General features: G+C 45.1%; 2 protein-coding genes across 2 annotated transcripts in view; one reads left to right on the top strand and one right to left on the bottom strand.

Moving 5' to 3' along the window:
- Nucleotides 1–27,840, top strand: part of tg (thyroglobulin) — a 53,263-nt gene that overhangs the window by 14,173 nt on the left and 11,250 nt on the right. Inside the window, exons 18-41 of the mRNA XM_063220327.1 lie at nt 24–224; nt 358–503; nt 1,821–1,977; nt 2,534–2,698; nt 3,369–3,518; nt 5,290–5,454; nt 6,152–6,274; nt 6,496–6,611; nt 6,920–7,028; nt 7,928–8,131; nt 8,623–8,793; nt 9,549–9,635; nt 10,191–10,271; nt 10,484–10,621; nt 10,960–11,133; nt 18,462–18,573; nt 18,827–19,056; nt 19,628–19,693; nt 19,783–19,917; nt 20,516–20,680; nt 21,766–21,970; nt 22,371–22,452; nt 22,891–23,023; nt 23,739–23,935. Coding sequence (XP_063076397.1) covers nt 24–224; nt 358–503; nt 1,821–1,977; nt 2,534–2,698; nt 3,369–3,518; nt 5,290–5,454; nt 6,152–6,274; nt 6,496–6,611; nt 6,920–7,028; nt 7,928–8,131; nt 8,623–8,793; nt 9,549–9,635; nt 10,191–10,271; nt 10,484–10,621; nt 10,960–11,133; nt 18,462–18,573; nt 18,827–19,056; nt 19,628–19,693; nt 19,783–19,917; nt 20,516–20,680; nt 21,766–21,970; nt 22,371–22,452; nt 22,891–23,023; nt 23,739–23,935 — 3,512 coding nt within the window. The remainder of the gene's footprint in view (nt 1–23; nt 225–357; nt 504–1,820; nt 1,978–2,533; nt 2,699–3,368; nt 3,519–5,289; nt 5,455–6,151; nt 6,275–6,495; nt 6,612–6,919; nt 7,029–7,927; nt 8,132–8,622; nt 8,794–9,548; nt 9,636–10,190; nt 10,272–10,483; nt 10,622–10,959; nt 11,134–18,461; nt 18,574–18,826; nt 19,057–19,627; nt 19,694–19,782; nt 19,918–20,515; nt 20,681–21,765; nt 21,971–22,370; nt 22,453–22,890; nt 23,024–23,738; nt 23,936–27,840) is intronic.
- The window catches only part of LOC134466436 (src-like-adapter), a 5,090-nt gene continuing 1,193 nt past the window's right edge, over nt 23,944–27,840 (bottom strand). The window contains exons 2-7 of the mRNA XM_063220336.1: nt 27,785–27,840; nt 27,334–27,420; nt 26,628–26,725; nt 26,359–26,490; nt 25,568–25,703; nt 23,944–24,905 (exon numbers count right to left, since the gene is read on the bottom strand). The exon at nt 27,785–27,840 is cut by the window's right edge and continues 50 nt beyond it. Of these exons, the coding sequence (XP_063076406.1) occupies nt 24,665–24,905; nt 25,568–25,703; nt 26,359–26,490; nt 26,628–26,725; nt 27,334–27,420; nt 27,785–27,840 (750 nt within the window). The 3' untranslated portion in view covers nt 23,944–24,664. The remainder of the gene's footprint in view (nt 24,906–25,567; nt 25,704–26,358; nt 26,491–26,627; nt 26,726–27,333; nt 27,421–27,784) is intronic.

Here is a 27,840-nt window from a genome sequence, read left to right as displayed (position 1 = left end):
AGCATCCCTTTTCATTGGTGCAGGACCTCAGTGCCCTCTCCCATATGGAGCTGCCAGCGTGTCTCATGGCGCTGTAGTGTGTCGTCCAGACCAGCAGGGGCAGCAGAGGTGTGAGGTGCAGTGCCACCACGGATATGCCAACGTCTTCCCGTCCGCCAGCTTCCTGTGTGACCCCAGCACTGAAATCTGGCTCTCCGGAGTGCCACTGGCTCACGCATGCCAGCGTAATCACTCATCTTCTTTATTACATTTCATCCGTTTCTTTTCAAGTTTTGGTAACACTGTATTGTACAGTTTTTGTTTTATGATGTATCTACCTGTAATCAACATGTAATATACGTAACTGTATGTTTGCAGGCTCCCAGGTGTTCCAGGTAGTGAGTAGTGGCGCCACCCTGCAGGCGTCCCTGAAGTCAGGTCAAAGGTCATGTGATGCCCAGCGCTCTGAGCTGCAGTCCTCCCTGCTGAGGGACATGAGGGCCACAGGCCTTTGCAGTGTACAGGTAACACTAATCTCTCAGCCCCTCTGCAGTGAACAGGTACCCTAATCGGTAACACTGAACCTGATGCCGGCGTCATACCTATGACCGGCGTCCAGGTACATGACAGTGTCGTAGGTGTCAAAACAGTGTCATGACAAAGTCATGGACGAGTCATAAACATCATGTTAATGCCTTAAGCGTTTTATGATCAGGGGTGCTGTCTCGGCCATAACCGAATGTTATTGAATAACAACAGTCCTACAATATATCACATTGACATAATGTTTACGACACGTCCATGACTGTGTAGCGATATTGTTACGACACTCATGTCATACGTATGACACCGTCGTCAAGTTATGTGTTTCCCGCTAATAGCTCAGCCCAGAGCCATACAGAGGGGAGAGTCGGGCAATCTCCGCTGTGTGCTTAGGCCGACTTCCTCATTAGCAAAATTAGCTGTTTTAGCTTCTCAGTACTGCTCAGCGTTGCGAGTGTTAGTTCCTAGTAGTGGGCGTAGCACACAGCAAATGCAATGCGATGCAATGCAGGGAATATGACAAGACTTGCTGTTCGTAGTAATAACTTCAGATTAACATCACAGATGGTAAAACTGTTGGGATTATCACCACCGAGACAGTTGATGGTTTACATATTTGTGGTGATTACCCCGCAATATAGTTCGTTAGTCCTTATTTTTGGCTGTTAATGTGGTGGTTTTATGTTGAGTCTATGGAAAGACAGCCGCTTTAGGAACACCCTTATCTCGCTGAAAGGCGGAGCTGCCATTTAATTCCTGGTCCTCCAATCGCGTAACTCTCCCCTCTGTATGGCTCTGGCTCAGCCCAAAGCAGGCAGGTATAGAATCCTGTCATTTAGCCTCTCTGACTCTTTTGTTGTGTACAGGTACAGTCAGTGAACGTCTTCAATGAAAGTCTGGAGCTTCAGCTCATGCAGATCATGATATGCCATATGCAATAGTTACTAACTGCCCACATCTGCAGGGATCCTGAGGGACTCTGCACACCAGCTCCGACAAATTGTGGAGCACTGCTCTGCCAACATTTGATTCCAATTGTTTTCACCGGCGCCGACGTCCCCAGATGTCGATTGCATATATACCGCCCATTGCTCTGCTGCGATGAAATTGACCATTCATTGTCACTAACCAAAATTGTCGGAACTGACAGTGCTCCGCAGTGCTGTCGGAACTGGTGTGTGGAGGCCCTGAGTTGAAGTCAAGTTGTTCATGTCTACGCAGCAATGCTGTTCTGTTGCACATATCTGGGTGTTATGATTGATGACACCAGTCTCGTCTGCTTCCTTAAATGTTTCCAGCTGCCAGGGCCTGGTCGGATGGAAGGCGTGTCTGTGTGTGACGAGTCGTCTGTGTCTGTGGAGTGTGTGAGCGACGAGCAGCTGAAGGCTCGCTTCACCCTCACCGCGCACCTCTCAGACCTGCCCTCCGCTGCACTCCCAGACCTGCATGACGTTGGTGAGTCCCGTGTGGTATGGTGTCTTGACCCACAGCCATGGAATTCAGAGTTTCGACAACTGGGGTACAGGACGTTGGCGGGCGACATGACTTACATAGATTCAAATAAGTCTAGGCAGTGGCTTGCTTTTTTCTAGGGACTAACAGAGAACAATGGCCTATGTTCCGAAAGGAATGTAAAGGCCTAAGTAAGTAAGTAACAGAGAACAGCTACATAACAAGTAAAGATGACATAAAATTGAATTGAAATGAATTACATTTACCTTTACTACATTTTCTGTGAGCCACGCTCACATCCTGGAACTATGTCAATGGCGATCTGTGTGTGAAAGGCTCCATGAGCCGCCATCTTTGGGTCAATGGGATTAGCCTAACCCTAACTTCCATGGCTCTATCTTGACAACGAAGACCATTGTGCTGACTTTCATGAAATTAAATCACACACACACACACACACACACACACACACACACACACACACACACACACACACACACGCACACGCACACGCACACACACACGGCTGGTGAGCACTTGTTGTGTTGTTTATCTGTAGACACGGCCCTGAGTAGCGAGAAACTCCTGAGCGGGCTGCTGGATCTGATTGGAGGAGAGCTGTACCAGTCCTTGCTGTCGGCCAACCAGGCGGAGGCCTCCGTCTCCGAGCCGAACTTCAGCTGTGCCGCAGGCTTCCAGAAGACTCCAGATGCCAGTGGCTGTGGTGAGCTGAGCTGCTTTACCCTCTCTAATAGTCCCTGCCCCAAAACACACATCACTCCTATAGCATATCAAAGGCTAATGATATAGACGATTGCAATCATTCATTGGTACATCTTGAAACGTGGGCCTAAAGCTGTGGTGTTGCAACATCAAAGCATAGTAGTTTTTTCCGTTATTTTGATTTACTGTAGTATACTTCATTCCCTTATACACTAAATCTAACTATGGCTGCAGTTTGGTCTTTTTCAGTGTAATATAGTAAAAAAGGGTCTTTGGATAACATCTTCTACCCCTAATAATAGACGTTTAATTTCAGGCTCCATTCACTTTTATGTGATACTGTGATACTTCTCTTTCTTGTCCCCTCTCCTTCTTTTGCGGGAGTGTATCATTAGAGTAGAGTAGAGTATCATTTATTTATTGATCCCAGGGGGAACACCCTTTACAGTTCTTAATAACATAGCATATTTTTTTAGTAGGCGTCATTAACTTGTTTGTGAAGATTCTCATTCATCAAGATAATGTTACCCAAAGGACTAAAGTTGCCAAAACAAGACTTCTTTTGGGGGGTTGATTAGTTTTGATAGACTACAGTACATCTGACTGTGGCTTTGCTCTCCCCCCTCCCCTTCTCCTTGCTCTCCCTCCTCCCCCATGTGCGGTCTCCCCAGTGGTGTGTCCTGAGGGCACCTTCTCCAGTGCTGCGCTCTGCTCTCCATGCCCACGTGGCACCTACCAGGAGCGGGCAGGCCAGAGCCAGTGCACACTCTGCCCCGCGGGCACCACTACCACTGCGCCAGGGGCGCTCAGTGCCACCCAGTGTGAGTTTTATGACCCACAGGAGCTGCAAGCATCCACACACGCACACACATATGCACGCACACACACAAACACACACACACACACACACACACACACACACACACACGCACAGTCACACACATATGCGTGCACGCACACACACACACACACACACACACACACACACACACACACACACACCACACACACACACACACACACACACACACACACACACACACACACACACACACACACACACACACACACACACACACACACACACACACACACACACACTGTTTATACTGCTGCTGCGTTCTTGCCATCTGCTGACTGAGCCAAAGAGGTCAGCAGGGTGTGTGTGTGTGTGTCTGTGTGTGTGTGTGTGTGTGTGCGTGTATTTGGAATAATACAATGGCAATACATGCCCACAAAAACAGTGCATTCATCAGCATAGCCGTTATCCAGCTGTGTTTTTCCCCATACCTCCACAACATCACATCTGTGTTAATCAGGCAGATTTTCTAAATTGGGAAAAAAAGACTCTTTGCTTTCATCAGCCATGTTTAAACCGCTTTTTTGAGTTGGTTGTTCTGTTTCTCATCATCAAAAGCTAACTATGGGAAGCGAATGAAAAAGGGTACAAGCTGCTGTGTTTGAGAGTGTTCTGGCCCTGGTAACTGTCAGCAAAGGTTAGCTAAACAAAGTTTATTTGAATTATGTGGAAAATTGACTGCAGAGTCACTTTGCCAATCCCAATTCTTGATATTATATTTTCTTAAAGATCTTTTCTTTTGGCTTGAATGCCTTAATTCGGATAGGATGGTGTGAGATGATGGCAGGAAATGAGTGGGAGAGAGAGCTCGGGAAGAACGGGAAAGTTATCGCGGCTGGTGTGGAATGATGCCGTCAGATACCGCATGTGAAGGCAGGAGAACTCATTGGTCGGCTCAAGTGGACTAGTAGGATGATGGACTTGCATTGGCAGCTGTGGCCTGGTAGTTAAGGAGATGGACTATTTAGATCAGAGGATTGCCAGTTCGAATCCCTCCCTTCCCCTCCCTGTCGCACTCCGTGGCTGAAGTGCCCTTGAGCAAGGCACCTAATCCAAAACTGCTCCAAGGACAGTAACTGATAATAACTGCAGCTAAGTGGAATGGAATACAATTGCAGGATGTGTTGTAAATGGGATGGGAGACTTGGGGCGCTGGGGCCTGTTTGCCGCTTAGGTACGGCTGTCCCATGAACCTCCGAACTCAAACTCATGTCCCTAGATTCATTACATTAGCTCAGTGGTTCCCAAACTGGGGGTCGCGGACAAAGGGGACTTGTATTCACTTGTATGGTTAATAGATGTATTTGCTGTCCTGTGGATTTCTAGCAATATTAGCGGACAAACCATTAACCCATTGATGCCTAAAGCACCTGCAAAAAAGGCTGTTGAATGCCTAGCCTTTTTTAAGAAAAGTTGCCCTCAGCCTATAAAAACCTAAATATCTGAGCCTCTGAAGCACATAAAAACATGCAATAAGCTGCATTTCAACGCTAAGACCCTCATTAGAATGTGTTCTTTCAGCTCTAACTTACCCAGATTTTTCATAAAATTTTCTCAAATCTCATGAGCCGGTACGTTGCGTCATGCAGCTCCAGGCGCCAGGGCCAATGTTGCGCAACACAACATCCAGCATCAATGGGTTAATGGAAAATTATTCGTGGACAAAAAAATTGCCTAGGCAATCTAGCCTGATATTAAAGCTTTGTCCCCACTGCACTCTTGTTCTGTGACAGGTGGGACTCCATGCCAGCTGAGTGGGATGAAGTGCTCAGAGGCAGGGGACTTCCTCTCCGCACAGGAAGACGTCCCGTCAGGCAGGTGGCAGTGCGTGACACGGGACGGGCAGCCGTTGCCATGGACATCTGCCGAGGAGCCAATCACAGAACTGGACTGTGCAGGTTTAGTAGCACTGTATTTATCTGTCTGTGTTGCTGTCTATTAGAGTTGGTGTTGTGGAGTGAGCCAATCCCATTTGATAGGTAACTAGTCCAAACACATGACAAGTTCAGATATGAAACCCTGTAAGTGGGGTTTTGCGCTTACAAAAAATAGACTTTGTTTTTAGATTTATTAAACTTCAGCCTGTTTGGGCTTGACTTCATAATAACATTTGAGTGTATTTTTTTATTTTATGAGTGTTTTGCATCTGATTCTACTTTGGTCTGCCACTTTTCCATGTGAAATGTTCTTTGCACGCAAAAATTAAAAACACTAATGCTTCATGTTTTATATAGTGCAAATTGCACTATATAAAACATGAAGCATTAGTGTTTTTCATTTTTCTTTACAGGTTTTAAAAAAGCTGACAGACCTGTCCTTGACTATGAATAGGCTTTGAAAGAGAAATCATTTTGTATAACGACTTCTGAACAGTAGAACGATGAATGGCAATCGACTTTGTGCTTCAATTTGCAACGTAAAGTAGTAAAGAGAAAGGGTGTCTTGTGTGTGTTTGCAGCTGAGAGGATCTCTAGTTTCTCCTACCCCCTCCTTGTAAAGCGTCCTTGGCTATCTTAAAAGGTACTACAGTAGTAAGATATCTATTTATTCTGTGAGGGGGCTGACAGTGCTGTGTGTGTGTCTCTGTCTCTCTAGCTCTGCGGGGCTTTGATGCCGTGCCTGACTCCCAGCTGCTCCTTGGCACCCAGGATTCCATCCTGCTCCGTTCGGAGACTGGAGACCTGCCCCTGGAGAAACACCTCAGGAAGTGCATTAAGGGTCAGTCACACTGTGTGTGTGTGCGTGTTCGTGTGAGCGTGCGCGTGTGCGTGTGTGTGTGTGTCTGGAAGTGATTTTGCAGTATCCTGTGTGCTTGCATGTGTGGGCGGCGTGTGCATGTGTGTATACGTGTGCTGCATGTATACGCTTACCAAGTGTCTCTGCCTGCATGTGTGAGTCCATGTGTCTTTCTAAGTTCATTTTCTGTGTCCCTTCCCTAGAGTGCTCTGAGGATGCGTCGTGTCAGCATGTGGCTGTGTACAGTGCCGAGGGCCAAGCTCACTGTGACTCCTACAGCACAGACGCAGCCAATGTGGAGTGCAGCACTTCAGAGCCAGTAAGGCCTCGCAAGCTCACCTCCATTTGTCTGTCTCTGAGTTCACACTCTTATTCGGAATAGCATGCACACACATACAGGCACACACACACACGCACATGCACACGCACACACACACAAACACACGCACACATGCACACACATAAACATACCATCTAAAGTCAGATTATGTCCTTACTTGAAATAATTTAGTTGACATAGACATAAGGGCAACTTGTATATCAGTTGAAGGAAATATACTAGAATGGCAACACACCACAGTCATTGTCACACCTGCTGAATGTGAATGTTTTGCTTCACGTCACCAGACCAAAGGCTTCCTGGGTAACCCCTCAGCGGAGCTCTACCAGAGTCTGAGCTGTTCCCTGAAGCTGAGGACGGCCCGACAGCCCAACCTCACCGTGCTCAGGAAGAAGGGTAAGGCACCAGCATAGTACCATCAGCATGTGTTAACTTGATTGACTAGGCCCTACTGTGGCTGATATGGTAGGGCATTCGTCGATTCCCGGCCTGGGTCTTTTGCCGGCCCTTCCCAGACTCTCCCTCCCAACTCGCTTCCTGTCTCTACTTCACTGTCCTGTCTGAGAAAAAAACAATAAAGACTTGTAAAGCCCCAAAAAATACTTAAAAGAAATTTTGATTGACTGATTTTATTTGACATTCTCGGTTCTTCAATAAAAGCAAATACATGACTTGCGTTTATGTTCTACATATAGCACACCACAGACACAGAGCGGGTTACTGCTGCACAAATGTGATACTGAAGTCACAAAATCTTTGCAGCAGGCCCTCCATTATTTTCAACAATGATACTACCATGGTCAATACACAGTGTGATTTTTTTTCAATTTGCAACTGCTGCTCTCAAAATGCTGCTGGCTTGAAGCAATGCTAGGTTCTCCACAAGTGCCGCATGTATTACATTTGCAAGGTCTCTAAACAGTCTAAGTAGTACATAAAAAAGTAAAATAGTTCAGTAAATGGTTTCAGAGCACCACTAATTCCTACGTCCAAGCTCAGACATTTAACAATTGGCTCTCAGAGGAGTTAAGAGCCTGTATGCCTGGACGGTAATCTTAAAGAAATGTGGTTGAGAGAGGAAGAGAGAGAGAGAGAAAGAAAAGAGAAAGTTATTTTTGGCCTCCTAAATTGAGCTGGATGCACTTGTATGCCTTGGCTCAAACCACAGGCCTAGCACTCAAACGCACTCTCTCCCTCTTTCCCTCTCTCCCTCTCTCCCTCTCTCCCTCCACTCCTTCCTCCATCCCTTTTCTTCTCTCCATCTGTCCCGTGTGCTCTTGTGACCTCGCTCTCAGGTCACGAGTTCTCGAGCGTGGTGGGGCGGAGGACGTTTGAGCGTTTGCCGTTCCGCAAGGCCGGCTCTGGGGTGTACCGCACGGTAGTGGTGGCCGCAGCCGGGGGCGCTGAGCTGGCGGACGCATACCGATTCTGCGCAGACGTCTGCAGTCAGGAGGCATGCTGCGACGGATTCATCCTCAACCAGAACGTACTTAACGGAGGTGGGCAGTGCAGTACAGCACAGCACAGCACATATGTACATGTGCACACACACACACACACACACACACACACACACACACACACACACACACACACACACACACACACACACACACACACACACACACACACACACACACACACACACACACTCCCACACTTGCCACATTCTTATTTTAGGATGTACTGTAAGTAAAAATACAACAGTTGACAGTGGGCAGTTGGTTTTGCCTACTTAAATAAATGTCCTACTGGGGATTAGACATGTGGTCAGGATATGTGTTTGGGTGTGTGTACTATATATGTTGGTTGACATTGTGTGTGTGTGTGTGTGTGTTTGGGTGTGTGCATATGTGCGTAACACTGTGTGTGTGTGTGTGTGGTGTGTGTGTGTGTGTGTGTGTTTGCTCGTGTGTGTGTGCATGTGTGTTGGCGTGTGTGTGTGTGCGTGTGCGTGTGCGTGTGTGTGTGTGTGTTGTTATTATTGCAGGTTCCCTGATGTGTGGTCTCCTGAGCCAGCCTGACGTGCTGCTGTGCAGTGAGGCGGACTGGGACGTGTCTGGCCAGGGCCGCTCGAGCAGAACCTGCGGAGCTGGAGTCCAGTACAGCAAACAGAACAAACGCTTCACCTTCAACTTTGGCGGACAGATCTTCAACATCAGTACGGCAGCCCACCATAGAGCATAACCACTACCATAGGATACCAGCACAATGCACAGCCTGCAATAGTACAAGCAGAAGTATACAGCAGCTTTTATAATGTATACATCAGTGTATCTATCTGTTCTGTCTAAAATACCACATGGACTGTAGTTGTGTGTATTACTTGAAGTGTGGTATTCAGTAAACCCTCTGATCAGAGGAGCCCAGGGGCAGTTCTACTTCATTAAGGCCACTTTAAGGGTTTTTTTTGTACTCAAAGTATATTTGACCTTGGCTTTCATTAAATGTGCTTAAAAAAAGGCAGAAAGAGAGAGAGAAACATAAAGAGAGAGATAAAAGGCGCGGGGGTGGGGGTGGGGGGTGGCAGTAAGCAACGGGGCACCTGCCACCTGTAATGAAATTGTCATAGATATGGTTGATATACCATCGCACTGTACTGTATATGTTTCCAGGGATTACATGCATCTTTCACATGAGTTGCTACGTACGTAGTTAGTTGCAATGGTATTGCATGCATTTTAACTTCTGTGTATCGTGTTTTATTTCTTGACACCCTTGCCTTAAGAAAGAGAAAATGCCTTATTGTATTCTTTGATTGTGATTCTAAATCAAAGTTTTGGCCACATTATCTTGGAATATCTTGAAAAACAAATACGGTATAGTCAGATGCATATTAAAGCATGTTCATTCCAGCTTTCTGCTGTATTCTATTGTATGATGGTGCTCAACTGTTTTCTATCTCTTCTCCTGCAGCTGACACAGCATTGCCAGCATCTAGCAAAAACAAAACTGACTACCAGGCCTCCATCATTGGCTTCCAGCAAGTCTACCTATGGAAAGGTGAGTTGTTGTGATTTGAAATAAATAAATAACTTATTTAGCAGGAATTTTGTTATTTATCGTAGCAGTTATTCGCTATTTAGTTATGCGTAGACTTAGTGATTGTTATGATTGCAGCCAGGTCACAAGTTCCAGTCCAGTTTGCTAGGGTCTCTAGCTTTTAACCCGCCATGCTAGTAAAATTGAAAGAAAAATGTCTACACTTAAATCCCCTTTGTGTTCTTTTTAATAATAGGCCAAGCTTTCGGTCTACTGACCTTCCTCAGGGCTCAGTTACCCGCCATGCTAGAAAAATACCAAGTACATCATTTAATTTAGGCAAATACCATTTCCACCGCAGGTGTAAATAGTGAACATGACTATGTGCACCCGGGTGTCAATAGCCATTGTTGGTGTATTTACACAAAAATGCTATTTACACCCAGGTCTCCGTAGTCATTAATGGTAATTTACACCCATGTCTCTACAGTACATACAATGTCCATCTACATACATTGTCTATGTTCAACGTCCGTAATGTGACACCATTGCAAAACAATGCTATTCTGTTCTCAGAGACGGACATGAGCACCCGGCCCAAGACCTCATCCTGTGTCAGCAGCCGGCCTGAAACTGTCTCTGGAGCACTTTTATCAGGTAGGATGACTTTATTTACGCTGGTGGGTATCACAGCTCATTTGAAAGGCTTCACATTGTGAAACGTAGATCTATTTCGTAATGCCAAGATGATGTCTTTGGTGCTCATTCATCCAGCTACTGCAGTACTCATATTCACAAGTACTGATAGCAGCATTCTTGCTTGCTACTCAGGTATGTGTTTTAATAAAGACTCCATATTTGAATGACAGATGCCGTTCTGCAGTCGTTTGGTTCCCTGGAGGCCAGTGAGGTTGAGGTGGCTGCTGGGAGGGTCGTGCCCAGCCAACAGTACTGGGTCTTCAAGCACCAGTTCAACCTGGAGCAAGCACAACTCTGGTGCCTTCAACGTAAGAGATAGAATCTGCCTTTGAAAAAGAGAATAATTTGTGTGCGTGCCACATGCGTGTTAGTGTGTGTGTGTACATGCATGTGTGTGTCTATTTGTATTTGATACGCAAATGTGTGTTTCTCATTGGCTATGAGAAAGAGGAGCTATGCCACCGTTATGGCTCTGTGTGTGTGTGTGTGTGTGTGTGTGTGTGTGTGTGTGTGTGTGTGTGTGTGCGTGTGTGTGTGTGTGTGTGTGTGTGTGTGTGTGTGTGTGTGTGTGTGCATGTGTGTGTGCATGTGTGTGCGTGTGTGTGTGTGTAATACTTCATGCTTATGTGTGTGTGCTTTTTCCTAGGCTGTGAGGAAGAGGAGCTGTGCCACATGTCTGATCTGCGTGATGAAGGCCCCTTGTACTTCCTGTGTGAGCTGTTCCCAGACACCCGCGTGTGTGGAGCCTATGACAAGCCCCTGAGGCAGGCCTGCAGCCTGCAGCTCTCCAGAGCTCCCCAGAGGGCCCACCAGAAAACAGGTAACCTCCAGGACTGTGCATATGCAATACACAAGAGGGGCATCGATGGTTTCTAGTAGTTTAGTTTAGTTTAGTTTAGTTTAGTTTAGTTTAGTTTAGTTATGGCTTATTTCAGAGGGGGGTCATTTCACATGAAATCAGAAGCTTTGGGACCCGACCAACACTGATTTCAATCATACTTGCTGTGCCTGTTTAGTAGCAAGGTAGCACCCCAGAACTGCATTTATGTGAATCTGACACCAATATTAAGGGAGAAAGGGACTAGCGAAGGTTTACATGTGAGGGTAGGACACTATACATTCAGCATTGATTATATCAGTCAGTGTAAGTCACAAAAAGGTGTCTGAGGTGTTGTTTGAAAGCTATTTTCTGGCTCTACAAATTACACACACAGCATGGAATGCAACAACCTTCAGAATATGAATTATGATACATTGAAAAATTAAAAATTGAATATCAAAAAAGCTTCTATTTTAAAATGGCCGGTTTCTTGTCTAAACATAGCCTGTAAGGTCGTGGACAACACCTGAAAATGGGGTGTTTGGTTCTTTATTCATTTCAGAGATAATGGGGCATAAAGGTTGAAATGAGTTGTAATGAAGTAGTAATAGAGTAGTGTCAGGGACAGGACTGGACTGGCCATCTGGCATAACGGGCACTTTCCGAATGGGCCCTGCCCCCTCGTCGGTCCATATTCCAGGTGCTCAAAAACTACACAGCTTCTGCCCATTGTCAGGACACAGTGGAGGCTAGACCATTTTCAGCACTCAGAGAAGGCAGGGTTGAAAGAATAAGCTCAGTAAGTCAAGTCAAGTCAAGTCAAGTAGGTTTTATTGTCAATTTCTTTACATGCACTGGTCATACAAAGAATTTGAAATTACATTTCTTGCTTTCCCATTAGACATAGACTAATCTAGGTAAGGACATAGACAGTATAGACATAGACAGTACTTATACATGGACTTAAGACAGTATGGACATAGACAGTGCTCATACAGACATTTAAAGTGCAAGACTGGACAACAGAAGACTTGTAGAGGACATACATTAAGAGGTATCTGTTGTGCTTTTGTGCTTTTCCTAAAAAAAAGTCCTTTATAGCGTTCTGACATGGTAATAGTAGCATTTTGAAGAAAATAAATATTAAAAAAGGTCTGTCAAGTACACCAGCAGCAGTGTGTGTGTGTGTGTGTGTGTGTGTGTGTGTGTGTGTGTGTGTGAATTGGTGTGTGTGTGTGTGTGTGTGTGTATGTGTGTGTATGTGTTTAGTGCAGGTAGAAGGTGCGGTGTGTGTATTGGTGTGTGTGTGTTCGTGTGTCTGTGTGTGTGTGTGTGTGTGTGTGTGTGTGTGTGTGTGTGTGTGTGTGTGTGTGTGTGTGTGTGTGTGTGTGTGTGTGTGTGTGTGTGTGTGTGTCAGTGTGTGTATGTTTGGGTTTAGTGCAGAAAGTTCAGTGTGCTTGTGTGTGTGTGTGTGTGTGTGTGTGTGTGTGTGTGTGTGTGTGTGTCGGTGTGTGTGTGTGTGTGTGTGTGTGTGTGTGTGTGCATGTTTTGAGTTAGTGCAGGTTGAAAGTTCAGTCACGAGTATAGTAGTGCAGGTGGAATGTTCAGTCGCAGATATGGTGGTGGGGGGATGGGGGGGGGGCTTGTCAGTGGCCTTGCTGGCTAGAGGCTGACAGTGGAGGGAGAGTGGGTTGAGTGTTCAGCATCTTGATCGCTTGGTGCATTGTGCTGCTCGCCAGCCTGGTGGTACGGGAACGGAGGCGCCTGTACCTCTTTCCAGAGGGCAGGAGGCTGAGCAGTTTGTGTGCAGGGTGGCTTGTGTCTTTGATGATCATCAGTGCTTTCCGGGTGAGGCGTGTGGTGTAAATGTCCTGCAGGGAGGGGAGTGGTACTCCAATGATCTTCTTCGCTGTGTTCTGTGTAAAGGAATGCTCTAAATTTTCAAGCTTCAAAGGGTATGTTGTAGCTGTATATGATGGCAACTAGTGGATAGCATGTGTTGAGGAATGTATGCCGAGCACTGGAGAGGTGAAACTGAGCTTCTTGCATCGTCATGGACCATCTCCATCCTTCACATATTCCGATAGACATGCTGTCATGTGATATTACTACCGTATTCCCATGTTATTACTAGGTGATTTGTATGGTGCCATATTTTTGAATCCCATTATATCTGAAATGAATAAACCAAACACCAGCATTTCAGGTGTTGTTCATGACATTGCAGGCTATGTTTAGACAAGGAACTGGCCATTTTAAAATATAGTTTTTTTGATATTCAATTTTTAATTTGTCAATTTATGATAATTGTAATTTGTAGAGCCAGAAAAGAGCTTTCAAATAACATCACGGACATCTTTTTGTGACTTACACTGACTGATATAATCGTAGCTGAATGCATAGTATCCTACCCTCATATGTAAACCTTTGCTAGTCTGTTTCTCCCTCAATATTGATGTCAGATTCACACAAATGCTGTTCTGGGGTGCTACCTTGCTACTAAACATGCACAACAAGTATTATGGAAATCTGTGTCGGTCCGGTCCCAAAGCGTCTGATTTCACGTGAAATGACCCAGGGACAGATACGTATCATGTGCCTGTAGGCTGTACAACAGCCTAACAGAAAAGCATCATAGTAGCAGACGTCATGTTGCGCAACCACAGGTAATGGCACTATCGCCTGGATGATTTTTTTTTTTGCTGGATTATTTGAAAAAGCATTAATTCTGTAAATGACACATGTACAAGTAATTTATTAATGTACCCAGTATATATGAACAGTAAACACAGGTATAAATGCCTGATGAGCTCATCTGAGCCCAGTGCAAGTAAGGGCCAGTCCTGTACATGCCCACAATCACAATCTCTGCAGTATCAAAATGTTTTCAGTGTGGACATGCGAAACAGGAAGATTTTTTTTTATTATTCAGTTAGCTAGTCTGTTTTATATTCTCTAAGTGACACAACTGGAAGAATGACAGAGATAAGAATGTGTGTGTGTGTGTGTGTGTGTGTGTGTGTGTGTGTGAGAGAGAGAGAGAGAGAGAGAGAGGAAGAGGAGAGAGAGAGAGAGAGAGAGAGAGAGAGAGAGAGAGAGAGAGAGAGAGAGAGAGAGAGAGAGAGAGAGGAAGAGGAGCAGATGAAGTCAGTATGGGAGTATGATTGGACTTGGCGTTGTGTTAAGGACAGGATGTTCTGGGTGAGCTGCCTTCTGTATAACCTTTTGATTCAGTTTGAGAGAGCAACCCGTCAATGTGTGTATGCGAATAGTAATGCAGTAAGAAAAACAAATTTCACACTTGAAATGCTTTTTTTCTGATTTATTACATGGCACAAAATGAAGCATTTCAAGTGAGTGTTTGTGTTGCACTTCATAGTGGAATAATATAGCTGTGTGTGTGTGAATAGAATCTTAATGAGTATGTACATCTTGGCTCGTCCAATATCATCAGTAGTTTGGCTTTGTCCACACAATCGACACTACTGTACCCAGTGCATGTCTGTCTGGCTGTCTGGCTTCCCCCCCCCCATTCTGCCTGCAATTCCCAGTTATCCAGGTCACGTCAGATCAACTGAAGACTTTTTAATGAAGCATCATCAATCTCCAAAAAGATGTCCAATTGCTTACAATTTAACCAGTTTTTGGCACAGTACAGTCCATTTTGTTACTTTGATGTGTTTAGTCTAAAACTACGTGTTTTTTTCACTCAACTTTGTTAGTAGTTCATGGGTTGGGATTCAGACATATCCAATACCCATGCTAGTGTCAAAATTGTTTTGACCACCAATACACACACACACACACACACACACACACACACACACACACACACACACACACACACACACACACACACACACACACACACACACACACACACACACACACACACACACACACACACACACACACACACACACACACACACACACGCTGGGCACAGGATTACGGCTGTGTCCAGGTTGTTATGACTACTTTGCACTTCTGCAGACAGTTTATGCTTTATGCTCATCCAGACACTGGAAATATTGTGAGTCATCAGCAACCATCAGCTATGGTCTGCTCTGTTCTGCACACCTCCACTTGCCCAAATGCCAATAACAGATTTTACTCTAAAAGAGAAAAAAATGGGATTCCATGAAGACTTTGAAATTTCACTACACCGGCCTATTGGCTGTGTGGACTTTTACTCTAAATGTTTACACCTCAAACTGTAGCTATACTTGCAACTAGACCTCCCTCCAAGGTGTGCACTGTGTGGGCCTACAGAAAGCTCAAAAAGGGGCATGTATATGTCACACTTTATTTTTTCTCTGCCACATGTGGTGGCAAAGCTCCAATCCGGATTTACACATGCCACTAGGTTCTTGTGGTCTGGGATAGCAAGGGGAATCCCCTAAAGGGCCCATTTCCCCATACACGTGGAAACTGCTTTATCACATGGTATTTATTAGAGTAGCTGACCTATGATGACAGGACAGCACTTAGTGCTTTTATGGGATTCTCTATTCGGCACGTGTCCAAAAAGAGCTGTGTCAACCACTCAGGTTCCCGTAACATTAAGAGCTTGCAATCTGCTTCGTCAGTGTGTTGCATTTTTTTATTTTTGCATAAAACATCAGGTGGTCGTGCTTCATGACCTTGTTTGCTTGTTAAATTTAATTAAATTGAGCTGGACTCCTAGCTGAAGTTTTAAGATAAATGATGCTTCTATCATGAGTTCAAATGATGCAATGACGCTTCTAGCAGGAATTGTATGTGAAACATACAGTAGCCTTACTGATTAGCCATGCAATATACTTGTCATAGTTATGTCTCTATTGAAGACCACTACAGTGGCACTTTATAAGAAAACAATAGTTTACTGTCATGGCACATCATCAGCAAACACATATAGTGCAACCTGTAATAATATTTAGTCACTGAAGTCACTTAAAAACAAGACTTTTTGATATGAAATGACAAAAAAAATCAGCAACAAAAGACCCGGACACTTTATTGGCTTACTTGTGGCCAGGAGCTAATATGTTTTATTTGGCTGTTAAAAAGTCCACAACAGAAGGATAGATGTTAATGATAGCTTACTGTCGGCGGAGCAGAATGTGCGTGCAGCTGGTTTAATGGATGGAACATGTTTTTCCTTTCCCCCAGGGGTTCTGGGAGATCAGTAACAGTGGGGCACTTTCACTGCTGATGCAGCATTGTGGCCCCTGACTGGCTTCAAAGGAACATGCCAATTAGTTGACATTTTCCCCCTTTTTTGTCCAATTTGCGGACAACAGACACGCTTTACTGGAAAATCTCCACCTGCCTTATAGCCCATGGTGCTAACACAACACCCCCTCCTTCCCCAAAGTGCTCCAAATATTTTGGGTTTTTTGAGGGCCTGAAACCAGACCTCAATCTAGATGGGTCACATTCTCGGATGGTGAAGGAAACGTGTTACACAGTTACTGTGGCCCATGTTGTTTACTACAAACAGACACATAAATGCCACTCTTCCCAAGATGTTCATTCCAAAGATTCCCAACTTCCCAAGATGTTCCCACTGTGTGGCCTTAAAGATGGAAGCTGTCTAGTTCTTCTTGTCCTTGTTGTCATCCTCACCGACAGAAGTATAGACATTACATAATGTCACTGTCTCCTGCAGCTGTTTATGTTTACTCTCTCTGGGTCGTCCTTAAGGAGCGACAGGCACAACACCTCTCCCTAGAGTGATGAACATACACCACCTTCAGGTCCCAATTTGCTGGAGACACATGTCTGTGCTCATTTGCAGACCGCATTGTGTTTTACTGCCCGGTCTTAAACAGGCACCTAACTACAGGAGCCTGCCCTGCAGGGCGGACGGATGAGCCGTCTACGGGCTGCTGTAGCGCTGAGGCTTTGAACAGCATGCAGTGGTGTGGCGGTTGAGGTGCTGCTTACCGCCATATCCGCCTCCCCTTTCCTTCCTTCCTCTTCACTCAGCAGGGTCGCCTGGCTGTCCGTGACTGGCTGGTCCCCGTTTTTTTTTCTTTTCTGGTGGCTGAGACTGAGAGCCTTTGAGCAGTGTCAGGAGAGAGGCGTCACTGTAACAGCTCAACGGATGAAAGCCATCCTCCACCGCCACCCCCCAACACACACACACACACACACACACACACACACACACACACACGCACACACACACGCACACACACGCACACACACACACACACACTTTCTTCTCACTCAGCAGGGTCCTCCATCTGTCCCTGGTTTCACTGATGCCCCTGTAGCTTTGAGCAGCCGCCGCAGCAAAGGTGCTTACTGTAACAACTCAGCTGAGGAAAGCCAGTCACCACAACTGTCTCTCCGCTCCTTCCTTCCTTCCTTCCCTCCTCTCCTCTCCTCTCAGCTGGGTCCCTCATCTCATCCATCCCTTGGTCGCCTGGTTTGTCACTGAAAGTGTGCTGGGCTTGGCTGGCCTGTTCAACATGAAATTGATATAGCAGTTGCTGGAATGCAGTGACTGCATTATAGCGTCACTGTTTGCAAAGGAGCAGTTCAGCTAATAAAGGCATCAATCATTACAATCATAAAGTCTAGTGCTGAGGGGAGATATCTCAGGATTCTGGAAGGAAAACCCTGAAATGTGCTCCTTCTACCATTCATGGAAAAACTTTGAATGCCTATTAGCTACTTGGCTAGTTCAGGTTTGCTGATTGTGGTTGCATGGTTTGTTTGGTAGAAATATGTGGCTTAATTGTCTGAATCTAGCCTGAAGTTTTTGGGTGGCCATGATGGAATCATGCTTGGAATAGCATTTCATCACATAACAGATGTTACGCTATTTGACTCAATTCAAGTGCATAAGACCTGTTGCTCCTGTTGAAATTATATTGCACTGTTATGGAAAAGCTGATTTAGCCGGAGGGGTTGAGCCAGGTATTGCAATTAGTAGTCTTTCTGTCTATATTCTTTCTGTCTATATTTCTGTCTAGCTGCATGTCTGTCTGTCTATCTGTCTGCCCACCTGTCTGGCTTGTTGTATGTCTGTCTACCTGTCTGGCTGTCTTTCTGTTTGTCTGGTTATCTATCTGTCTGTTTTTCTGTCTTGTTGTCGGTCATCTTGTGTGTCTACCTGCGATGTCTGTGGTCATTCATCTTGATGGGCTCTATCAAACACACAGCATCACCAGAGCTGTGTAGATTAAGATGATACGATTTATACGACCTGAACATCATGTGCATCTATTGTTGATCAGGGGTCCGGTCAGAGATTCTAGAATATTATATTATTATCTTATCCACTCTCTGGTCCGGTTTCCATCTCTGATTTCTCTTGTTTCATCTGTTTGCAGTTGACCTGAGTGGCAGTGTGGAGAGCTTCTACTCACGTACGCCTTTTAGGAAGATGGTGTCCTACTCTGTTCGCAGCAGGGTGAACCTGTCAGCTAAGCCCATCACAGAGGGGTAAGAATGTGTAAATGTGAATGTACAAATGTAAATGAATGTATTAAGACAACCCACCGAAGTACCTTGCTATGTATTTCCTCTTTGTAAGTTTGGATAAATGTCTGCTAAATGTGATGTACTAGATTAGACATGATTTTCCTTTAGTTGATTAGTTGAACAGGAAATGCGCTATACAAATGTGCTATAAATAACTATGACAGCATTGAAGTTCGCGGCTAACCTCCATTCCAATGCCAACATTGCTCTGCAGATTCTTTGAGTGTGAGCGCCGCTGTGACGAGGACCCGTGCTGCCGTGGCATCGGCTATGTGAAGGACACGGCTGCAGCATCCTCCAACCCTGAGCTGCTGTGCCTGACTCTGAACAGCCTGGGCATTCAGACGTGTGGGGAGGACGACCGCACCAGCTGGAGGGTACAAGACTGCAGCCCCTCCAAGGTGGAGGCCCAGACCTACCCATTCGGCTGGTATGAGAAACCAGGTGAGTGTATGGTACCTGGGGAAACACACCCAACAGGTAAACAGAAATGTTTGAAAGAAAATAAAGGTCCGCAACACTGTTAAATGCTCCCAAAGATTTAATGGCACAACGTTTCGGACTAACCGTCCTTCATCACAGTGCAACCCGGTTAGGGTGAAGGACGGTTAGTCCGAAACGTCGTGCCATTAAATCTTTGGGAGCATTTAACAGTGTTGCGGACCTTTATTTTCTTTTCAGTTATCTTATGTTTGATCCAGCACCTGTGCCACTGATGTGCGCACATTCTTTGACTTTTTAAACAGAAATGTTTACTCATAAGTTATGTAAAGTCGAAGCAGATTTTCCTGTTCAGCTATTTTGAAAAATCAGGTGAGAGTACTGTAGGCATGTCAAGCCGGTTTATACCAAGAATTGTAACTTTTGAAAAGGGGAAATGAAGGCAAACCAGGTTCAAATCCAGAGCTTGCCATTCCCTAACTCTACCCCATCTCTTTTTCACCCTCATTTCCTCTCCCACAGTAGTGGTAGTGTGTTGTTGATCTTGTTCTGATGAAGTGTTTCTCTTCCTCAGTAAACCAGTGGACCAAAAGCCCCAGCCTGTGCCCCAGCTTTGGCCTACGTACTCCCTCAAAGGATGGTAAGATGGCCAGAGTATATCATGCCTAAATGATCATATGTGAATGTAACTATTTGTAATATCGTTATTATTTGTTCGTGATGTCACAGTGAACATGATGGACTGGAATCTGCTGCAGCCGTCTTCGGTGCTGGTGGACCCATCTGTCTCAACGTTTGACATCGTGCACATCAGCAAAGACATTGCAGAGAATGCAGACAAGGTGACAGAATGGTGTCTAGCAGGTGAGATAATATCTGCATATTTTTGTTATTGCGTACATTACTGCATATTGAATACACATACCATTGAGGTATATAATGTTATATGATATTAAATGCACAGAGACAGATTAAATGGCCTGGGGCCCCTAAGCTACATGTTGCAATACAGTACAATACAATATCTTTGATCTGTCATTGTGACAAGCACAACAAAATTGTGTATTCCTTGTTGAAGCAAAAATAAATAAAAATAAAAATAAAATAAAATAAAATAAATAAAAAATGGAATGAAAAGAATGGTATGTATATAAAAACTATGCTTTTGAAGCAAAATTCAGTTCTGTGATGGTTGCTGCATAGAAACTGTTTTCAGTCTGTTTGTCCTTGTCTTCATGGACCTGAATCTCCTGCCCGATGGCAGCAATTCAAAAAGACTGTGACCTGGGTGCAACCCTTGGGCAAGCCTGTCACCCTGACCACTATCCCATGACTTACTCATGATGTGATGTGTCTTTGTCTTGCTGCATTGTGATAAGTGGCGTTGTACGATGTGATGTGCAATGCAATGTGCCTGAGTTGTATGTCTTGATGTGGTGTGCACCTGTGTGTGTGTGTGCAGCTTGTGAGGAGAGTGCTTCCTGTATGGCGGTGAGCGTGGAGAGCAGGGACTCGGCCTCGCGCTGCATCCTGTATCCTGACACACACACCTGCATTCCCACTGGGCATGCTCACGACTGCCGCCTGCGAATCAGAGAGGCCGCATCTCAGGTGTACCTCCGAACTGGTAAGATCATACACTGTATGCTCTTTTTTGTTTGAAACAGCCAAACGCTCTCTCTCTCTCTCTCTCACACACACACACACACACACACACACACACACACACACACACACACACACACACACACACACACACACACACACACACACACACACACACACACACACACACACACACTCACACACACACACACACACACACACACACACACATGCCTCTTTTCCACTGGCAGTTTTCCGGTAGGCCTACAGCTCCACACAACACAACTCGGCCACCAATTTTGCTTTGTGATTGAGCTGTGTCGTGTCTATTCGAAAAGCAAAAAGTGGCGACCGAGTTGCGCTCTATCGAGCTGTAGGCCTACCAGAAAAATGGCAGTGGAAAAGAGGCAATAGTGAACAGATAGGCATGAGGTGGTGCTAAATCACTGGCCTCTTCACCCTACTGGATACATTTTTGTCACAATGTGCTATTGTCCATATCGATATGATTATCTACAAATGCTTTAGGAACAAAAGCATGTTACAGTATAATGGAAAGCCTCTATAGCCTAGTAAGGGAGCCAGATGTTCCACACACATTCACACACAATGTTTGTTGGGCAGAGGCAATATCACGGAATGTGAAAATCTGGACGTTCCAAAGCTGGAGGGTCGTCCCGAGTACTTCGACACTGACACTATGTGTTTCTTCTCCTTGCAGCCTGTGGTCTGTTGGTGTCTGATTTAGTCTGATTTAGTCCGTACGTAAGGCTTTAGGAATTCAGAAGAAACACTTTAAACTGCAGAGGTCTCTAAGCCTGGGAACACATGGCATTATAAAACCCTAATTTTTAAATGAACATAGCAGAGACTCCCGTAAGAGTTAATTGCAGGCTTCAATTCAGTCTTGAGTGGAAAATGATTGTGTGCGTGTGTGTGTGTGTGCGTGTGTGTGTGTGTCTTGCTCTGCCTATTTCTCTCTCTCCCTCTCTCTCTTTCTCTCTCTCTCTCTGTCATGTGTGTGGGTGTGTGTGTGTGTTTGGGGGGTGCGTGTGTGCGTGCGTGCGTGCGTGCGTGTGTGATTGTGTGTGTGTGTGTGTTTTGTAGCTGTGAAGCAGGACATGAGCTCGGTGGAGATCCCTGGTCATGGGCAGCTCCTGGGCCAGTCTGTGGTCACAGCTGTGGGCTCCGACAGGAAAACAGTCTGGCAGTTCCTGGGTGTTCCTTACGCCCAACCACCAATCAACACTCTCCGATTTAGCCCGCCTCAGCCAGCTGATTGGTCCGGCTCTTGGAATGCTACCTTCCTAAGGTATAGAGAGAGTGTGTGTTTGTGTGTGCGTGCATGTGGGTCTATGTGTGTTTGTGCACAGTATGGGTGTGCAATGTGTGTGAGGGAGAATATTTTGTGTGAATGTGTGAATAAGTTTGTGTGTCTGTGTGTGTGTGTGTGTGTGTGTGTGTGTGTGTGTGTGTGTGTGTGTGTGTGTGTGTGTGTGTGTGTGTGTGTGTGTGTGTGTGTGTGTGTGTGTGTATGTGTGGTGTGTGTGTGTGGGTGTGTGTGTATGCACGTGTGTGTGAGAGTGTGATTTTGTATGAGTGTGAGTGCACATGTGTGCATGAGTGCATGTGTGTGAGAGAGCATATGATTTTGTCTATCTGTCTGTGTATATTTTTTGTGTATCCATCGTGTGTTTTTGCCTGTCTCTCAGGCCTAGTTGCATGCTGCCTGGAGTGACCTCTGGCTCCAGTGAGGACTGTCTCTACCTGAATGTGTTTGTCCCCGCCGGTCGGGTAAGCACTACCTCTTCTTCGCTCACACGCCTACACATCATTACTGAAGGCTATCATCATCGTCATCATCATCATAGTCACCCTCTAACATCATCATCACAATCATTATCATCAGGGGGTCTGAAGGTCTGTGCCCTCCCCTGCCCTTAAGACTGGTTAACACCCACACATAGTAACTACTATATACTATAACAGGCTCATCTATGGACAGTAAACAGCCTCCCTCTGTTATGTTGTCCTCAACCTGAAAGCACAAGTGGCCTGTAGGCACATTTTACAGCTTCCCAGAAGACTTTAATCTTCCTCCTGTATATCCAGTTATTCCTACGGAACGATACTCTGGCATTGCTTCCACAACCCCTCTCCTATCTTAACTCCAAGTATCCAATAGAAGCTTTGCTGTAAATGGTTTGGTGTTTTGTTATTGTCCTTCTACAGAGGGACTCTCCAGTCCTGGTGTTCTTCCACAACCCCTCTGGCCTCCTGGATGGCTCTTACCTGGCTGCTGAGGGCAACGTCATCGTGGTCACGGCCGGTTACAGGGCGTCTGCCTTTGGCTTCCTCAGCACAGGTACGATAGGCCATTTGATATACTCAGTTGAAGGTGAAGATTGGGCATATCCCAAGAAAAGGTGCAGGACAAAGGCTAACTGTAGTTTAGAATGAGGAGTCCACACACTTAAAATCCTTTGTTCTTAGGTGGATCTGATGAAGACAGTCAAACAGTCGAAATGTCATCCTACCCTGCCATAATATCAAATAAAAACGGATCTTAAGTGTGCGGACTCCTCACTCTAAAATTACATTTGATAAACTCAATCATGTAACTCAGTGGTTCCCACACTTTTTCTACCGGGACCCCCTTTTGGAAATAAGACAATTTTTGCGACCCACCACTCACCATATTATTTTCTTTGGCAAGTTTTTTTGTCAATTAATATTGCTAGATTTTCCAGTAACAATTTGTCTGCAAACATATCCCTGTATACATGCAATCTGAAGTTCAATATTGTCACAAGTTACCAGATCTGTCCATCAAAGCCTGACATTATTTTTTGATGCACTTTTTTGGGGGTCATTTCATCTTAAAGGATATCAGAGATGAATGATTCTGGGGGGTCTGTGGCTCAGTGGCCTAAAATGTTTCGGCCTAAGGACATTTCTGAATCCTTCCCCATCTCTCTCTCTCCCCAATCGTTTCTGGCCTCTATCTTTCACTTTCCCATCTGAATAATAAATGTTTTAAAGACCAACTAAATATCTTTGCAAAAAAAATTCTCGTTCAGGTTCAGACAGCGGCCCGGAGAACTATGGCCTGCTGGACCAGTTGGTGGTTCTAAAGTGGGTCCAGAAGAACATCGCTCAGTTTGGGGGCGACCCGAGACAGGTGACGCTGGGCGCTGAGAGGAACGGAGCAGACATAGCCAGTCTTCACCTCATATCCTCAGCCTCCTCAGGCCTCTTCAGACGAGCACTACTCATGGTACAAGTGAAACACACACACACGCACACTCACACTCAAACACACTGACACACACAAATCCAGAAGCAAACATCAATTTTGTATTTATAGACACTGTGCAAGCCAGACCAGACATATATACAAGATGTATAGATTTGCGGTGGTGCAAATAGTAATTGTTTTTTTTCGTAAATGTCATTCATTCATCAGTATTTTCATGTGCTGCAATGTGCTTTCAGTTAGTTTATGTACAATTTCCATCAAATGTCTCAAGGATCAGGATAATCTCAGGTTTCTCATTTAATCTTCGCAAGAGTCCCACGCCTCCAAAGATCTCCCATTGCCCTCTTTCATTGACACGCGCGCACACACACACACACACACACCCACACACACACACACACACACACACACACACACACACACACACACACACACACACACACACACACACACACACACACAGGGGTGTCGTACAGGGGAATAAAGTATGACTGAGTCACCAGGGCCCCAGAGGGCCCACACGCAGTCCGATTTATGTACAGTAGATAGATGGCTGGGGAGGTCCATTGGAGTTGACTGTACATAGGGCCCACAATTTGTTACTATGCCCCTGCACACACACACACACACACACACACACACACACACACACACACACACACACACACACACACACACACACACACATGAACGTGCACGCGCGCACACACACACACACACACACTCCCACACACCCCTCTGCAGTCCTCAGTGAGGCAGCTCTTCGTAGCTCTCCTCCTCCTCCACCAGCCTGTTCCTCAGTGTTTCCCTGTGCGTCTGCTGGAGCACGTACACCGAGCGTCCCCTGCGCCGCTTCCAGCTGTGCTGCTTCTTCTCCGGCGCCCCCGCCAGGGACAGATAGGAACTGACGCTGTTCTGCACCCCGTAGCTGACCCCCGAGTCGCCGTGACTACCATCTGGCCGAGCCTCCTCTGGAAGTAGTGCCGACCTGGTGGGAGAGCAGCGATCAGTTAGAGTTACACACAGTATAAGAAGGAAAAATTTGCACACTGTTGCTGCTCACCGATTCATTCAACACAAACGTTGTGTTGAATCAACATACACTTTTTGTACACTGTTGCTGCTCACCGATTCATTCAACACAAACGTTGTGTTGAATCAACATACACTTTTTGTACACTTTTCATGCATTGAAAAGGTGGATATTCTTCATGTCCACCATTTTCAATTACCAGTCATACACATCTTGGGCAGCAAAACTTTGGTCAGAATGTTTGTTTGTCAGCCCAAGAAATATTAATTTATTACTTAGTAAATATTCATGAAATAGTATACATTTTCAGCATAAATCAAAAACCAATCAACGAATTTGGACGAAACTTTGTGGTTTGGTTGATAATGAGCCAAGGAACAAGTGATTAAATTCTGGTGGTGATCTGGATCACGAAAAGGAACTAGGACTTTTCAAAAGATTCTTCACCATCTAGACACCCCCTAGTGACCAGAAATTGAATTGCGGGGACTCACAAAAGGCAGGACAAAACAAGGCAGAAAGACTTAGAGTGCAACATAGTCAAATGCATCAAGCAGCTTCCTTGGCGGAGGACTGCGCTCTCTGAGTGCTTCTAGTTTATTCTATAACTGTTTTACCTGTTGACACATCTCCAGTCGAAACCTTGTGCACTGGCGTCAGGTAAAGCATCCAGCTGCGTCCAATCAGAGTGAGCAGAGTTAGTCGCGCTCAGGCAGGGACCAGTGAGGACGCAGCACAGCCCATCTGCTGCATCTGGTAGGACACACAGAACAACCATTAACCCCTTAGTGCAGCACTATGGCTCTCTGTAATGTCACGGCAATGTTGTTATGATGTAGTTAAGCATGTTCAGCAAGTGAATAGGGTCGCCGGCGACCCCTGCTGCAGTAAGAGGCTACGACTCCTGATATCCTCATTCTCAAAGACAAAATGAAGCATGTGCAGACCATCTTAGTTCTATGCACATTTCCTCATTGTTACCCAGAGAGATGGGCTATCTGGTAGTCTGTAACTCGTGTTTCCTCATTTAGGGTCTGGTCTTACTTATCCGAAATAAGTGCCCAAAGGCATTGATAGGGTAACTTTAATGGGTGGTCCACTGATCCAAATATTGTAGACTGAGTAAGAGTGGGAGAGCTCACCAGACACCTGGCCACAAGAGGATTTCATGTTTATCCCCCCGATTCAGGGCCGCTGACCGCTTTTACTGGGCCCAAGTCAAAGTCATCTGAAAGGACCCCCCACCCACTACATACAATGTAATTAGAACCCAATTCTGGGCCCCCTCTGTCCCTGGGCCCGGAGCAACTGTCCCTTTTGTGCCCCCACCCCCCTCCCCCCCTGTCGGCTTCCCTGGCCCCCATGTACTGTATGTGTGGTGCTGCATGGCTACTCTGGGTGGATTTACCGCAGTAGTGGTTCACTAGGTCCTCCAGGCATTGGAAGGTGAGGCGTGGGGAGATGTAGTACCAGTTGTTGGGCAGGCGGTTAATGCGGTAGTGCTTCACAGTCCTGTGCTTGATGGAGAGACTGTACAGGCCTTTAAAAAACAGATACGACTACAATTAGTCATATTTTGAAGGTGGTGGGGTTTCCCCAAGTTTTCCATGGCACTACCACAATATAACAACCAACAATTTACTCTGTTGTTGTTCTGAGCTCAGCATGACAACGCACCTTTGCCACTTTCCCTGATGAGGAAGGAACCCACTCTGTTACCGGGGAGACAGAGGAGATGTTCCGCCTCCACTCGATTCACTCCCTCAAACAGCCATCTGGGAAACAACAGGAGACCAACATTACCACAGCGCTGGGCTGGCACAGGAAGTGACTTACAGACCGTTTGACCACACCAGTGTCCTTTGAGTTCCTTCATTTTCTTCTGAATAGACGTTTCGGTAAAACTTTATAATAATTTCTGCTCATAAAGCATAAATAACACTTCGTAAATAATGAACAAATTATGAACAAAACATTAACAAATGCTTGAAATGACTGGGAAATATTATGTTAATGTTATATTCATCAAACATTTACAAATTGTTTGTAAATGAATAAAACATACTCTGTTAAAAGGTTTGTAAAATCTTGAACATATTATTTGCAGATATTTTGTAAAGCATGAATAGCATTTAGTTAATAATAAAAACATATGTTAATAGTTTGTTCATTAGTTAATTATTTACTAAGTCTTTATAAGCAGACATTAGTGTTACCAAGTTTTCTACTATTACATGGATTAGCAACAACCATTTTTTTTCTCAGAAAATATAGACATACACTTATGATCTTACTGTCAAGCTATCAATTTCTGCCATTTGTTGCATACTAATATCTGTTGACATTGTAGACTTTTCCTTGGGCACCACTGTTGGATACTTACCCATGGTAGACCTTTGCCACGTGGCAGCGAGGAATGTAGTTTTCCTCCTTAGTCAGCAGTGAATACACCTTCCATCTGTAGCCCTCACTAAAGGAGAACACCAAGTAACAGTTTGCTGTGTAAAACACCCTGTAAAATATGCTCTAAATATAATATTACATATTACGATATACGATAACATATTACGATAACAATTCTAATTTTGTTTGGTTTTGTTTATGTCATCTGATCCTCCATACTCTGAGTCCAAGTTTTATTTCTGAAATATAATTTCAGAAAGTACTGTACTTTGAGAATACAAAAAGGCATGTATCAAGGTGAAAAATGTGTAGGCAGTAATAGTGATCTACTAATTGGGCATATCAGTGTACGGTATGTGTGAAGGTTTGTCAGGTTTTGTTATGGTGGCAGGCCGAGGCTCCTGTGTGATATTAGCTTGAAGGACGCTTACTCAGAAATGAGTCGCAAGCGCTCTCCAGCTCTGAAGATGGGCTCACAGATGTCTGC

The sequence above is a fragment of the Engraulis encrasicolus genome, chromosome 2 (genome assembly GCF_034702125.1).
Source record: "Engraulis encrasicolus isolate BLACKSEA-1 chromosome 2, IST_EnEncr_1.0, whole genome shotgun sequence".
NCBI lineage: Eukaryota > Metazoa > Chordata > Actinopteri > Clupeiformes > Engraulidae > Engraulis > Engraulis encrasicolus.
The sequence above is the reverse complement of the archived record's forward strand: the minus strand, read 5'-3'. Positions and strand labels throughout refer to the sequence as shown.